Here is a 15,185-nt window from a genome sequence, read left to right on the forward strand (position 1 = left end):
GTTATAGATCAACCTCGACATTGGGTGGAAATTCGGTGACTTGAAGAAGTAAAAACCAAAAATGTTACAAAATCTAGTGTAGAGATTGAATTTCAAGCTATGGCACAAGAGCCTTTGTGATATAACTGAGAATTATTCCAAATGATATTAAAGTGACATTTGAAAAACCTATGACTCTTTATTGTGATAATAAATCAACTATTAGCATTGCTCACAGTTCAATTTAGCATGATAGGATCAAGCACATAGAGATAGACCTACACTTTATTAAAGAAAAAACCTCGTAGTTGCTGTATAACAACTTCTTATGTTCCATCTATGCTTTAGTTAGCAAATTTGTTTACATAAGGCCTTCTTGTGCTAGTTGAGAATGATTTAGGGGGAGTGTTGAGTCAGAAGAAAGTACTTTGTTAATTGACAAGAAAATTTTGTAATCATTACAAGTGTGTTGTTATAAGATGCTATAGATCTTTTTGTAATCATTGTTTTGATAGAGTTCTTTATATATAGAGGCTTATGTACTATTTCAATTATTTAATTCAATAAGATATTTTTCTCTCATACAACTGAATCCTTTTCAAGTTATAGTATATCTAGATTTCTAGGCTCCTACTTCATGTTCGTATCTTAAAGAAAAAAAATGTATTTTTATGAGAAAAGTATTGAATTTTTGGAGACTTAAGCCTAAGTAAATTGAAAATTTTCTTTGTCATGTGAAGTGTTAAGTATGAGGTGTAATATATTTACAATGCATTCCCATAGTTCTTGCTTTTGTTTTTTCATTTTGGTAGTGGTTATTGTATTTGATGGTATCTAACAATTCTTCAGTGGTGGTAATGATACTCTTTGCTGTTTCCATCCACATAACCTGTCTTCAAATCATGTTATTTTAATACTTGCAGGCAATGAATTTCTTTGCTGGTTTATTGCTACTTCTTATGCCAGAAGAAAATGCCTTTTGGTAAGGTTTGGGAGGCTTTCGTATATTTTTCCCTTGTTGGCCCCTCTTTCCAGCATAGACAATATCTTGGTTAACTTAGTCGAAGATGTACAAGATTGATTTGAGAAATATGTGAGTTTAATGGATTTTGTCTGCGGCCTGCATAGCTATCTAAGTTTAACCAAATCCATTTAACCACACATATATATAGTTCCTTTTTTTCAGTAAAAAATAATCTTTTTGGACTGACCCACTGACCATTTGGATTGGTCTGTTTAATTACGAGCTTGTTAAATCCAAACCTGTTTCGGTGTGGGCCTTTACTAGTTGGTCTCATAACTGTGGGCTTAGTTGTACCTGTGCATATCTGTCCAGACGTATCCACATAGTACTTTGACCAATTTTTTATTTTGTTAACTTATTATTAGGTAAAACTGATCTTCTTAAAATGCTGTCAGTTTACACATATAACATTATTAACAAAACACTTGGTTGTATTATCTAATGTTTTATTGGTATATCTCAGGGCATTTGTTGGCATTATTGATGAATATTTTGCAGGCTATTATACTGAGGATATGATAGAATCTCAAGTAATGATCATTTTCCGGCCCTTTTTTTCTTTTTTTAGAAAAGAAATTTTCTTTATTCTGTTTCCCAAATCACATGCCTTTTTTTGATAATTTTAGTATTGAGGTGTTTGTAATTCTCTTTGCAATCATGGAAGCTTTTCATGTGTCAGGTGGATCAGCTGATTTTTGAGGAATTGATGCGTGAAAGATTTCCCAAACTGGGTTTGTATTTATTATCTTTGCTCTTCAGTAAGCTTCACATAATTGTCTTTCTGAATCTGCTTGGATTTTTTTTTATTCTACTGATGCTTTTGGTGCAGTTAATCATCTGGATTACTTGGGAGTGCAGGTGCCATGGATATCTGGATCTTGGTTTCTATCAATCTTTGTAAATGTAATACCTTGGGAAAGTGGTGAGATTTATGTGGAGTGAATATTTTTTGTGTCCTTTAATATTACAGCATTGGTTTTTAATTTTGGTTATTCTGAAATGTTATCTTGTTTTGTGTTTCTCTATCTTAGTTCTTCGTGTTTGGGATGTGCTACTATTTGAAGGGAACCGTGTTATGCTATTTCGAACAGCACTGGCTCTAATGGAATTATATGGTATTGAACTTTACTTTCCTGTGTTTGAGTTATATGTGCAAACTATCATGTGTAAGTTGTAAACAAAATTAAATTATAGTTTGTTAAATCTTCTTGAAAGTGACATAATTTTTCGTCTCTTAATTCTAGGTCCGGCATTAGTTACCACAAAAGATGCTGGTGATGCAATTACGTTGCTGCAATCACTTGTTGGTTCAACATTTGATAGCAGTCAACTTGTCTTTACGGCTTGTATGGGTTATCCATTAGTGACTGAGGCCAGACTGAAGGAACTAAGAGATAAACATCTGCCATCTGTATTAGTCGTCATTGAAGAAAGATCTATGAAGGGAAGGGCTCTTAAGGATTCCAAAGGGATTGCAACTAAACTGTATAGTTTCAAACATGATCGAGGGTCTCTGGTAGAAGAAAGTAAAACCACTGAAGAAAGTGTTGCAGTAGCTGATGCGAGTGTGCAATTGGCATCTCGTTCCTCTAATTTAAATGAAATGCTCAATAGCCTCAATGTGGATTCAGAACTGGAGGCCCTTCCAGATCCCCAGGATCAGGTTGCTTCCTCTACAGTCTACACCTCAACATTCACTTTCCTGTTCTCATTTCCCTCCTCTCCCCAAAAAGGCCTTTGTTTGTGAAGTATTTTGAAATTTACCTGCCATTAACCACAATTTTGACTTACAAATTCACCTTGGTCTGCTATTGAAATTCCTTTGAGATATGACTTTTTGTCTTTTTCTATATTGATCAGGTTAACATAGTTAACTTAATAGTGGTAAAAGATGCTCGCATGCTTTATGTCAGAAAAACTGTTTCTGATATTATTCATAGAGGAGCAATTTCTTTAGAGAATGCATAGACACAGTAACTGAAAATCCTAATTTATGATGGCTATAATCTATCCCTACAATTTTGGATCAATGGTGTTGTACAATAAATATAAAATATACTTTCAGCTTATTAATCCTCCTAATTATCCAACTAATTGTGAAATGTAATTAAATCTCCTAATTATGTAGTTAAAATTGTAGAAGGAAATATTAACTGCAACATAAATCAAGGGATTCTGACACTTTACATTGTGAAATACGACCCCTGATGTGAAATATATGCATGAGTAATTTTAGTGGTCATGATATGCTTGATTGTTAAGTTCATTTTTCACAGTTTCTGCTGCCATGTTATGATTCTGTCTGTGCTGTAGCATTTGAGTCAGTTTCACTTAAAAGATTTAAAAGGAATCATAATAAGATTATCATGAATAATTTTGACATATTCTGGCTCTTCTATAGTTTGTTTATTTGTTGATTTTATATTCCTGAATTTTTCCCTTTCAAATAGAATAAATCTGATGCATTAGAAAATTTACTATTGAAGATTTGGAAATTTCCCGTGTTTTAGATTTAGGCCCTGATAGTATACTTAGTGTTAGGATTTTCTCTACTAGCATGTTAAGCTGAGTGGCCATCGTGTAATAGTTAGTTATCTGGCTGTCATTCTGTTTGGACAGCTGGAGTCTGTTGTAGAAGTGCTAGATGTTCACTGACTAGCTTGCAGCGAAAGTTATCTGATTGTCTGCATACTATGATAAGTTTAGTGGCAATGTTTATGTGAGAAGAAATAGAGGAGGCAGGTAGTAATAACTTCCTAGTAGGTAGTTATATTCTCCTCCAGTTGTGTTTTGTAATTATCTTTTATATTTTTTTTTTTTATGTTAGATTATGGTAGACAGTTTTTAGTTGGTTGAAAAAGGGAAATTATAGAGTGACCGGTCCTCTCGAAAGACCTGGAGCATTGTATTTTATGTTCTTTTGGTTTTACCACCTTGGAATAATAGTTTGTGGTTTCTAATTATATTAAGTTCTTTTGTGTAATCTATTTTTATATCTATTTAGTGAATTTTGGATACCTATGTATTTGGTATTCAGAGCCTCTTTCTTGGTACTGTGAGGGTATGTGGGGAGTATGGTGAATACAAGAATGGAATCTAGATTAGATGTCATGTCAAGATACTACAGGAATTAATCCAAGATAAGGACAGATAGGAAAATCAGTCTCATGAGCATTACCAGTGTTTGGAGGACATTATTAGAGGCTTAACAGCCGTGGTTGAATCGCTATCTTGTAGTGCTACCAAGGGTGAAACTGCTTTAGTGATGAATGTTGGTCAAGGGTCACGTTGGGAGGAAGAGACGAGTCATCATTTGTCTTCCTCAAAATGGCAGAAACTGGACATTCTAGTTTTTGCAGGGGAGGAGGTGTATGGTTGGACTAATTATCTTGAACGTTATTTTCAATTGAAGGAAGTTAGTGAGGAGGAACGCGTGCAGGCGCCATAGTTGCTTTGGAAGGGAGGGCCTTAAATTTGTTTTAGTGGTGGGAAACTTGCAATCCAAATCCTACGTGGGAAGCATTCAAGGTGGTTGTTGTCCGCTGTTTTCAACCCAAGATGCTTTAGAATCCTTTTGAAATTCTGATTGGCTTGCACCAACCGGGGTTGGTGGAGGATTATATAGAGCAATTTGAACAATATGTTGGGTTTTTGAAGGGGATTCATCAAGATTATTTGGTTGGCATTTTTTTGAATGGGTTGAAATAGAAAATCAAGGCTGAATTTAAGTTGTATGAACCTAGCAATCTTCCTGAGTTAATGATGAAGGCTCAAATGGTGGAGGAAAAGGTTCGAGTCATCTCTAAAGGTGGACCTTTCCATGTTCAACGCAATAACAATGTCTCCAAACCTATTTCAATGACTCGCAATTATTCAAAGGATGGGGTAGTTCACTAAGCTTTAATAATTCCATCAATGGTGGGGGCATAATAGCGCTTCTGCAGGAACGTTTCGTAGTGTAAATCAGTCAAGTCGAGCACCTTTTCGGAAACTGTCTCTTCAGGAAATACAAGGTAAGATTAAGAAGGGCCAATGTTTCAAGTGTGATGAGAAGTTTGGTCCTACTCATATTTGTAGAAATAAACAGTTGCACATGTTGCTTATGTCTGAGGCTGGCGTAGATACCCTTCAAACTCCTACTGATACTCACGAGGAAGGGAAAGAAGAGATAGATAAGATTTTACAACTATCTCAACATACCATGGCGGGACTTACAATTAGGAAGTCTTGGAAACTTTGGGGGACAATTGGTCATGAGAAAGTATTGGTTTTGTTGGATTGTGGATCTTCATACAATTTTTTTATTTCACCAGGTCTGATTGCCAAATGTGGGTTACATCAAGGTGCATTGTCAGGGGAAGTGTCACGGTTTTATTCTAGAAGTACAGGGCTTGAAAATTCAACAAGAATTTTTTGTTTTCACATTGAGGGGTGCTGGGATAGGAATGGTTGGCTTCACTAGGCGAGGTAAGGCCTGATTTTGGCAGTTTAGGATTAACAATTGGTAAGAGGAACGAGGAGCATGTCCTTGTGGGTGATCCCACTCTATCCAAATCAGAATCTTCTTTGAATAAGTTGGTGTGTGATTTTAAGAACAAAGGCTCATGTTATGTGATTAAATGGGACCAAGAGAGGGAAGAGAATGGTGGTATTGTTCCTCTAGAACTTCTCCCGATTTTGGAGTCGCATAATGACCTTTTTCAAGATCCAGACTTATAAATTAAAGACCTTGGCAAGACGACCAAATGAAAAATTAAGTCCAAGGTTCTATGGCCCCTACAGGGTGTTAGAGCCTATAGGGGTAGTTGGTTACAAGTTAGAACTTCCTGCTCACTCCATAATCCATCCAGTCTTCCATGTGTCTCTCCTCAAGCGCGCAATCCAACCAACAACTTCTATCTGCATTAATGGAGGACTTAATCCTTGATGTTTCTCCCCAAGCTCTTTTGGTACCAGATTCAATAAGGATGGTGACTTGGAGGTTTTAATCTAATGGCAACATCTCCCCTCTTTTGAAAATAGTTGGGAAGCAATAGCTACCATCAACAAGGAGTTTCCTGCTTTACACCTTGAGGACAAGGTGAAACTTCATGGAGAGGGTATTGATAGGTTTAGTGGCAAGGTTTATGAGAAGAAATAGAGGAGGCAAGTAGTTATAATTCCTAGTGGGTAGTTATAACCTCCTGTAGTTTTATTGTGTAATTATCTTTTATATTTTGTTTATGTTAAATTATGGTAGGCAGTTTTTAGTTGGTTGAAAAAGGGAAATTATGGAGAGACTGGTTCTCTCGAAAAACCTGGAGCATTGTATGTTGTGTTCTTCTGTTTTTACAACCTTGGTATAACAGTTTGTGGTTTCTAATTAAGTTCTTCTTTCTAATATATTTTTACATCTATTTAGTGAATTCTGGATACCTATCATACTATAAATTTTACGAATTACAAAACTTATCTTTCTTGAATTCTTTAGACACCATAAATTCACTACGAGTTGTCTTCTGCATTCCTATTATTGATCAATTTAAAACGTGGTCATGGAATAAAGGTGATATACTTGTACAAAGAGTATCTTATAGATTTCTATCCTAGTGTACTCAGGCTGTAAGTGATCTGTAAAACTGCTTGTACAATTTTGTTTAGTAAAAATACTTTATAGAGGATTATTGTGCAGGCTATTAATTATATAAGATATGTACACATTAAGGAAATAACCATTAGAAACTTGGTTCGCTGTTTGCTAATATAGGAAAACTTCTGTTTACTTCAAAAGAAAATGGAGGCTAAGTGGATATCATATTCTTCCTGTAAAAGTTTGCGGTTATAGAAGAATGAAGTATGTGATTGTATATCCTTTGATGAGAATTCTAAAACTCACTTGCTAACATACACTTTCGAACTCATTCTCCAACAATGGTTGAAATTTATTGGAAATTACAAATTTTTGTGGGTTCCAATCAGTATTTTATGAATCTCTCTTGATTTTGTGATTTTCATTAAATTTTAATTAATGATAGAGAATGGGTTAGAAAGACTATTACAATAGTGGGGATGGATTGTTATATGGTTATCGTTTGCATGGCTGAGTTGGCATGAGTGGGTGTTGTGAGTATAGATGCAAAACCCTCCGAATATAATCCTTTGTTATTATGCTTGTGTTGGTTTTCTGTGTATGACAGTAGTCTTTCTAGTGCTTCAACCACAACTTCATTGATAATAAATTATATTCATGGCATTTCATAGTCTATTGTCCTGGCTTAATTTTGAATTACAGTTATATTTTCCCTACAAATAATTACTTTATTATAATCAACTCTTGTGCAACTCTTTAAGTTTCAATCATTAACAGCTTCTGTGCAGGTGGTTTGGTTGAAGGTTGAATTATGCAGTTTGCTGGAGGAGAAAAGATCTGCCATACTCAGGTCATTGTTTGTAAATCTAGCTCTTTTGAAACTTATTTTTTTCCCCCGCTTGCTACTTATAAAAGAAAGTCAGTAGAATATAACTGTAAAAACTCTACCTATTAAGTTTATATATTGTAAATTAAATGTATACTATTCTAATTCATTAGATTTTGGGTTTAGGAATTAAGGGAGCGTTCAGTATAAGAGAATTTTTAGTTTCCCTAAAATCTGAAGTTGAGAATCCTAGAATTAAAGGATTCTTTTGAGAAGTCTGCATTGGAAGTTGTTTTGTATGTAGCCTTGTATATGCCTATCCAATATCATTTTTGTGATTTTCCACAGGTATCTATCAGATAAATTGGTTCTGATTCTTTCTAAATTCTCTATTCCTTCATAAATAGAAAAGATGCATTTAAAACTATTAATGCCAAATATTTTAATTCCTAATTTATACAACCTAAATATATATCTGCAAGTTATGGGGATTCCTGATAATTCTAAATAGATTCAAATATACCTTTTTATCAATGTAATATACTGCTCATCATATATATTTTTTTAAAAAGTGGTCCTTGTAATATATCCTAGTTTTCATTTTAGTCCTTATAATTTTTTCTCCATTGAGTTTATCTGTTTGAAAAAAAGCAGTGACTAAAAGTATTATACAAGCACTAAAACAAAACAACAAGGACTAAAAAAGAAAATATAATGTTAAAGGGACTACTTAACAAAAATTCAAGACCAAAACCAAAGTAGTACATTACAAGACTTGAAAAAGGAGTGACTTTATTATTTTCATTCATATCAATTACATTCTCCTTACCTCAATTTGTAGCAATCTAATCTTCTAAAAAAGGGAAATAAGGAAACTGTATACTGAAAAATAATCTAGAAGATCTTACAAATATTTTCTCTAATTAGGAAGGTTCTATAGATATTTACTCTAATTAAGAAGATTTTATAGATATTTCCTATAATTACAACACTCCCCCTCAAGTTGGTAAATGAATATCAATCATTCCCAACTTACCTACAAGATCTTGAAATCTATCTGGAGGGATTCCTTTTGTAAAAATAACTGCTATTTGAAGTTTTGTAAGAACATAAATTGTAATCACAAGGCCTTTGTCTAGATTATCTTTGATGAAATGTCTGTCAATCTCAATGTTTTTGGTCCTGTCAAGTTGTATGGATTATGGGCAATGCTCATTGAATATTTCCCTAGAACATATATATTTATTTACTCTAATTAACCTATACTATATTTATTTACTCTAATTAACTTATACTGAATATCTTATATTGAATATTTCCCTGGAATATATATTTATTTACTCTAATTAACCTATACTATATTTATTTACTCTAATTAACTTATACCGAATATCCTCCCACCTTATACCCTAACATTACACCTTGTTGCAAAACAACCTTGTCCTCAAGGTTGGAATCAGGGAGCTTGATCTCATGGCTCTTCATCAATTCAGGTCTGGAGGCTCGGGTGGTGGCCCTCGTCTTCCGCCAATATGGTGACTCTCAAGCTCTTGTCTGAATAGTGGTGAGTAGGACCGAACTGCTCGCCGCATCTAAAGCACCTTCCTTCTTTCCTCCGTTTTTCATATTCCTCATAGGGCAGATCCCTCACGTTTCTTTCCTTTTCCATTGTTGCTCCGGCTAGCCTTACACTCCTTCCTTCGATCCGGCAGGTCGGATCAATTGTTACGTATCCGAGTAGGAGACGTAATGAAATCAACCTCTCACACACTCAAAACAAGCAAAAGAATAATAAAAGAATGGAATAGATCGAATTGATATCTTTTATTGATGGTAATATCTAGGTAAACAATAACTGGGAGCATAACCTCCTTCATTCATCCAATAATTGGGAGCATAACCTCCGTCAGTTATGCTAGAGCATAACCTCCTTTACAAAACTCACAATTCAAAAGCATACCTTAACCCTAGACTCTAACTTTATTTATACTAATTATTTCCCGTCCATCTCTCACTAAATATTTTCCTAGAATATATTTGCAATAAATATCCCTATATATAAATATCTTCCCATATATTATCCTAGCATATATCCTTAATTATAAATATCTTATATTGAATATTTCCCTATATATATATTTTATTTACTCTAATTAACCTATACTATATTTATTTATTGTAATTAACTTATACCGAATATCCTCCCACCTTATACCCTAACATAAACACAGACAAACTTTATCGTTGGGCTGTCATCTGTGTTTTCCTTGACAACTCAACCACGCATAAAGGTTACTGGTGCCATGCCCCATCATAAAATAAATGTGGTAGCAAGACATGTAGAATCAAAATTCAAATTTATTGCTCAAGGAGTGTGTAAGTTGCTACGATAAAAGAATATCCTAGATGACTTGAAAGTCAAGTTTGAATGTCCAATGAAGCTCTATCGTGACAAGCCGGGGATAATCAATGTTTCACAAAATCCTATAATTTATAAACCTTGATAGAATAAAGCATATTAAAATAGACACTTATCAGGGAAATTAAGAAGATCTAGTGTGTAACGTATTCCATCTGGACAGCAGGCAGCTAATGTGCTGACCAAGGGATGGAAGACAGCAGGCAGCTTTAGGGAGGTGTCAAGTTGTAAATGTAGATGTAAACTAAATGAAAATTGCTTCAGTGTATATGAGGTTTGAAAACGCAAGAATTAAAGAATTTTGTTTAGGATTCTGACTAGGAAGTTTTTCTGATTATTATGTGTGTTTATTTCCTTCTATGTAGCCCTTGTACCATCAATAAATACCTGTGTAATTTCATTTTGAAATAGTACATCGTAATCATTATTCTTGCTTCAAATAGTGACTTTCTACAAAATAAATTTTATGAAGGAAATATCAACCTATTATAGTTAGGCTAATGCTTAGACCTGTTTACACTTCTATACTCTGCCAATACTTTAAAGTCTATCCATTTTATGCCACATTGTTGACCTATTTATGAGAATATTATTCATGTTGCATGTAACTTTATCAGTTAGGTCTTCTTGCTTAAAATATAACCACGTAGCCTAAAAGGGATTTGGAAATAGTTCTCAACCAACAATAAATGCCTATTAACCATGCTCTTTGTAACACAGTGTGGACCCATTTATGAAATATGCTTCATTTTGTATACTGGCTTTATATACCAATTAGGTCTAGCTCATAAACCAACCACTTAATAAATCTTTATGATGCATTTCCTTCAGAACTTTTGATGCCTTATTTTGTAACCTTTCTTCTTCATTGCCCATGCTTCTTCGTTAATAAGATAAACTATATACAGTGATTTTAGATCTTTGTGATATCTTCTAAAGGCAAATTACTCATTTCTGTGTGCGTGTTTCCAACCTTGAACAGAGCTGAGGAGTTAGAAACAGCTTTAATGGAGATGGTGAAGGAAGACAACCGTCTGGAGTTGAATGCAAGGGTATATCTGTTTGGATGATCCATCTTCTTGTGTGACCTTTCACATTTTTGGTATTTTATTGAGTACCTATGCTTATAAATGGGTAAAAATAAAAATTAGAAATTATTATTTGTTCTTGCCCATTTGAAATGTATATCGAGTAAATTATGGTCTTTCAGCTATATATATGCATAGTCAAGATTGATTTTTCTTAAATTAACACAACCACATAAAAAACGTCACTTGACTTGTTTTAAACTAGACAGTTCAAGCATCCTTGAACAAAATGTGGATCAAATGGTAGTATGATTACCAGAGGGAGAAAAAGACTACAAACAACATGAGAAATAATTTAAAAAGACCTTAACTCAATGGATTTTATGAAGTTTTGACTTTTGATAAAGCCAAAAGACACTCAATAATCTTCGTAGCGACTTGCCACCTAGTGGTATTAAGCTTGGTTGCTGAAATATTTGAAGCTGTTGAACTTAAGAGATTAGATAAAGAGAGGGTGATAGGCAATGGTTAGTGTACAAAAGAAGGGAAAAAGCTAAGGAGCCTAACTGTCTTAACAGTTAGGAGAGGGGGCGGGAAAAGGTTGTATAAATAGCCTCTGTTTAACAGAGTGAGGGCTCGTTGACGGTTGATGTATAAAACAGGTTCTTTGAACCTTGTGAGGGAGGTTATGCTCCCAGTCTATTCTTTGTACAGCCCCATTCTTTGAGAAATAACACAGTTCTTTCATTCATCTTTTGGCTATTCTGTGTGTTTGTGAGAGAGTTTGGTTAGGTTTGATACTTAGGAACCTAACAGAGGGAGAAGAGAGATCACATGTTCATAAACTTGGAACATTATATAGTAACTGTTAGTAGGATATTAAATGCATTAGTGGAAGTTGCTAGTAGGATATTAAATGTATTACTAGAAGTTAAGTTGTTAGAAGATTCCAGAGATCTCTTTGTAATTATTACTTCAGGGTTAGAGTTCTCTATATAGAGAAGTTGATGTACTAATTCAAATTAATCAATTGAATAAGAATTTTTCTTTCAGATTAATTCTTTCTCTTAGATAGCGTGAGCCTAGAGAAAAGAGAGAATATGAACAATGAAAGAAACTATTTTATTGATCTCAGAACATTTTAACAGAAGGTTACAGCTGTACATAATAGAAATGAAACTACAGTAAAGCATACACTGCTGTACAAAATACAAGACTCACTTAAAACAAGTCAACTAGTATGCTAACAGCCCCGGTCAAACTCAATGGGAAACTTTTTCTGAAGAAAAAGCTCTTCACATTGAGTTTGCCTCGAAGATCAAAACATACTGAAGAGAGGGACTTAGTTAAAATATCAGCCAATTGATCAAGACCTGATCAAGAACTGGTATATGAGAAATAGACAGCTGCTTGGCCATAATCTTATCACGTACAATGAACACATCAATCTTTATATGCGTGGTGTGATTATGAAAAATAGGATTATCTGCGATAGAAACTGCACTTTGATTATGCAGAACAGAGTAGGTGTAGTAAAAGGGTCATGCAACTCTATAAGAAGTTTGGAACGAGCAATGACATGTTGCTTGCGAGACAAGTGATTAAATTAGGACCAAGAAATATAGCTACACCAGATGTAGGCCCAGTCAGGATCACAAAATGCAGTAAAAGAAACTGGACTAGTCAGCAAAGTTGGCTGAAAATTAAGGCCATAAATCAAGGTGCCTTTTAGATATCGCAAAATTTGTTTGACGACAGCCCAATGAGAGTCTAGGGAATTAGCCATAAACTGACAAACTTTATTAACTGCAAAAGTAATCTCAGGTCCAGTAAAGGTAGCATACTGTAGGGCTCCAACTATAGATATGTAAAGAGTAGGGTCTGAGAAAACATCAACACCATGTTTATAAAGTTCACAATTGGACACCATTGAAGAAGAGATAGCATGAGTCTCTGCCATGTGAGTTTTGAGAAGTAAATCACAAATATACTTGGTTTGAATCATGAGAACTGAACCATCAGATAAAGGAATTAGTCCAATTGACCAAGCTGTTTGAGAGAGAAAGTGGCATGGAGCTTAGTAGTAACATTCAGAATCAGATTAGAAGAGTTGCCAGTGATAATAATATCATCAACATAAATTAGAAGATAAGTGATCTCAGACCCATGTTGATAGGTGAATAAAGATGTTACTACTATTAGATGCATAGTAGTAACAAAGACAATGCATCAAAAGTGACATCCATGGAAGTAAAAAACTTTCAACTTGGAGGATGATAGCAACAACATCACTTTTTATTAGATGCATAGCCAACAAATATACATTTAACAGCTCTAGGGTCTAACTTTCCACGGTATTGACTATGAATATAGACAAACATAACACATCCAAGCACTCGACTTTGAAGACTAGAGAGTAAAGGAACAGATGAAAAGAAAGATGATATGAATTCAATAGGACTCAAATCATCTAGGACTCAAGAGAGTAACCAGTTAATAAGATAGGCCACAGTGAGGAGAGCCTTTCCCCAATAACATTTAGGAACATTCTTTTGGAAAAGAATTGGTCGTGTCACCTCAAGAAGATGTGTATTTTTTTTTTCAGCAATGTCATTTTGTTGGGGTGTATGCGCACTATTAATGTTATATGTTTCTGTTAATGTCTGCTACTGTTATACATCTTGCTGTTGTTTGTATTTTATTATTTTCTATTCGGTTGTATTTCTTTCTGTATTTGGTTTTCTCTTTTATTTTGTAATTTTCAGTGGTTACACTAGTTAGTAACCGTCCATAAGTGTATGTAACTTCTGTCTTCCTCTCTTTCAAGTTCTGTCTAGCAGAATTGAACAGGATGTCATATGATTCTAAACTCTTAATGTTAAGCATCTTTTTACATAGTCACGCAACTGGTTTCTGGTTTATTTGATCTCTATTATGGAATCAAAGCTAGTCGCTGATCCACCATGACCAATCCTCATGAACAACACCGTTTTCAAAAAGGAAGTTATACATGTCATGATTTACCTATTCCCTCTGATTATCAGAACGTAAAATTGACTTCCCAAATTGTGTTTTTACCATATGGAAAAATTTGACAAATAGTTCGAATTGTCCTCCTCGTGCAAGTAGTTAAAACATTACATCCCTCCCTATTCCTTAACAGTTCCAATCAATCCTCCCCGTGGCAAGATCCTTGAAAACACAATGAGTAGGAAGATGGTGACAAACACTTTAGGTCATGGGTAAGCTTTTTAGTAGAAATAAGATTATCAGAAAGGTTTCAAACATCAAGAACATCTTTAAGGTTGAGGGATGGCAAAAGGGAAATATTACCATGTCCAATTATTGGGATATGAGTTCCATTTGCAATAGTAATATGCTAAAAGAGATGAATGAGGGGTCATATGGTATGGTGTTTGACACTAGAGTTGAGAACCAAATAGTCCTTAGATAATGTTTTAGAGACATTAAAAGATGAGTTGAAGTTCTTACCAGTCATAGCTAGGGAGCAAGTAATGAAAGGTGACTTATTGGTAGACTCCATAAGAGATTTCAAATGTTCAATTTCAACACATAGTGCATCTATCTCTGGAGTTAGAACTCAATATTGCTTAGTAGAGCTGTCATGCTTAAGTAAATAATAGGATTCCTTTGCCTCCTCTTAATTAAAAAAGAATAATTAGATAAAAGGACTCTGGATGTGGCAACACTGACAACAATAGTTTTGATGATGGCAATGGGGAAGCTCCAATGAAAAAGCCCGATGACAACTTGGGCACTAGCTTTGACGAGGGTTTGACGAAAGCTCCGACGAAGGTTCATTGAAAGCCCGACAACAACTCCAATGAAGGTCTAGCAACAACTCCACTAAAGGTTTGGCACAGGTTTGACGATAGGTTTAGCAGTAGCTTCGGTGAACAGTAAACAGGGTGCAAGAATAGATAACATCACAAGTTAGATGCACTTCAGATAAGTCTAATATTTCGAGGAAATGGGTGCACTTCATTTAGGCAACGCTAAAAGGAATTGTAACTAAAACAACAAAGAAGAAATGGAGAAGCAAGGCTCCCAAGATTGGGAGCTCTAGTACCAACTTGAAATAGCACATCAGTCTTAATATATAGAGAACTCTAACCCTATTGTTAAAAATGCAAAGAGATCTCTAGAATCTTCTAACAACTTCTATTAGCTTCTAGTAATAGATCTAATATTCTACCCAATTCTAGTAATGCATTTAATATCCTACTTACAACAACTTCCTTAGTAAACTGGAAAAACCCACATCAATAAAGGTTGTTGGATATAGTGTCTCAAATACACTTTTCACCCACTACTAGATT

General features: G+C 34.6%; 1 protein-coding gene across 5 annotated transcripts in view; it reads left to right on the forward strand.

Annotated features, from left to right (window-relative positions):
- The window catches only part of LOC106754393 (TBC1 domain family member 2B), a 34,652-nt gene that overhangs the window by 6,944 nt on the left and 12,523 nt on the right, over positions 1–15,185 (forward strand). For 4 of the 5 annotated variants that reach the window (XR_002666914.1, XR_002666915.1, XM_014636404.2 and 1 more), the window contains exons 6-13: positions 903–961; positions 1,467–1,533; positions 1,683–1,734; positions 1,833–1,925; positions 2,035–2,118; positions 2,248–2,666; positions 7,361–7,422; positions 10,800–10,869. Coding sequence is in view for 3 of the 5 variants with exons in the window: in XM_014636404.2 (XP_014491890.1) it covers positions 903–961; positions 1,467–1,533; positions 1,683–1,734; positions 1,833–1,925; positions 2,035–2,118; positions 2,248–2,666; positions 7,361–7,422; positions 10,800–10,869 (906 nt within the window). In the remaining 2 variants the exon portion in view is untranslated. The remainder of the gene's footprint in view (positions 1–902; positions 962–1,466; positions 1,534–1,682; positions 1,735–1,832; positions 1,926–2,034; positions 2,119–2,247; positions 2,667–7,360; positions 7,423–10,799; positions 10,870–15,185) is intronic. The other variant, XM_022777944.1, reaches the window with a different exon arrangement.

Source organism: Vigna radiata, unplaced genomic scaffold, assembly GCF_000741045.1.
Source record: "Vigna radiata var. radiata cultivar VC1973A unplaced genomic scaffold, Vradiata_ver6 scaffold_108, whole genome shotgun sequence".
In the NCBI taxonomy this organism is placed as follows: domain Eukaryota; kingdom Viridiplantae; phylum Streptophyta; class Magnoliopsida; order Fabales; family Fabaceae; genus Vigna; species Vigna radiata.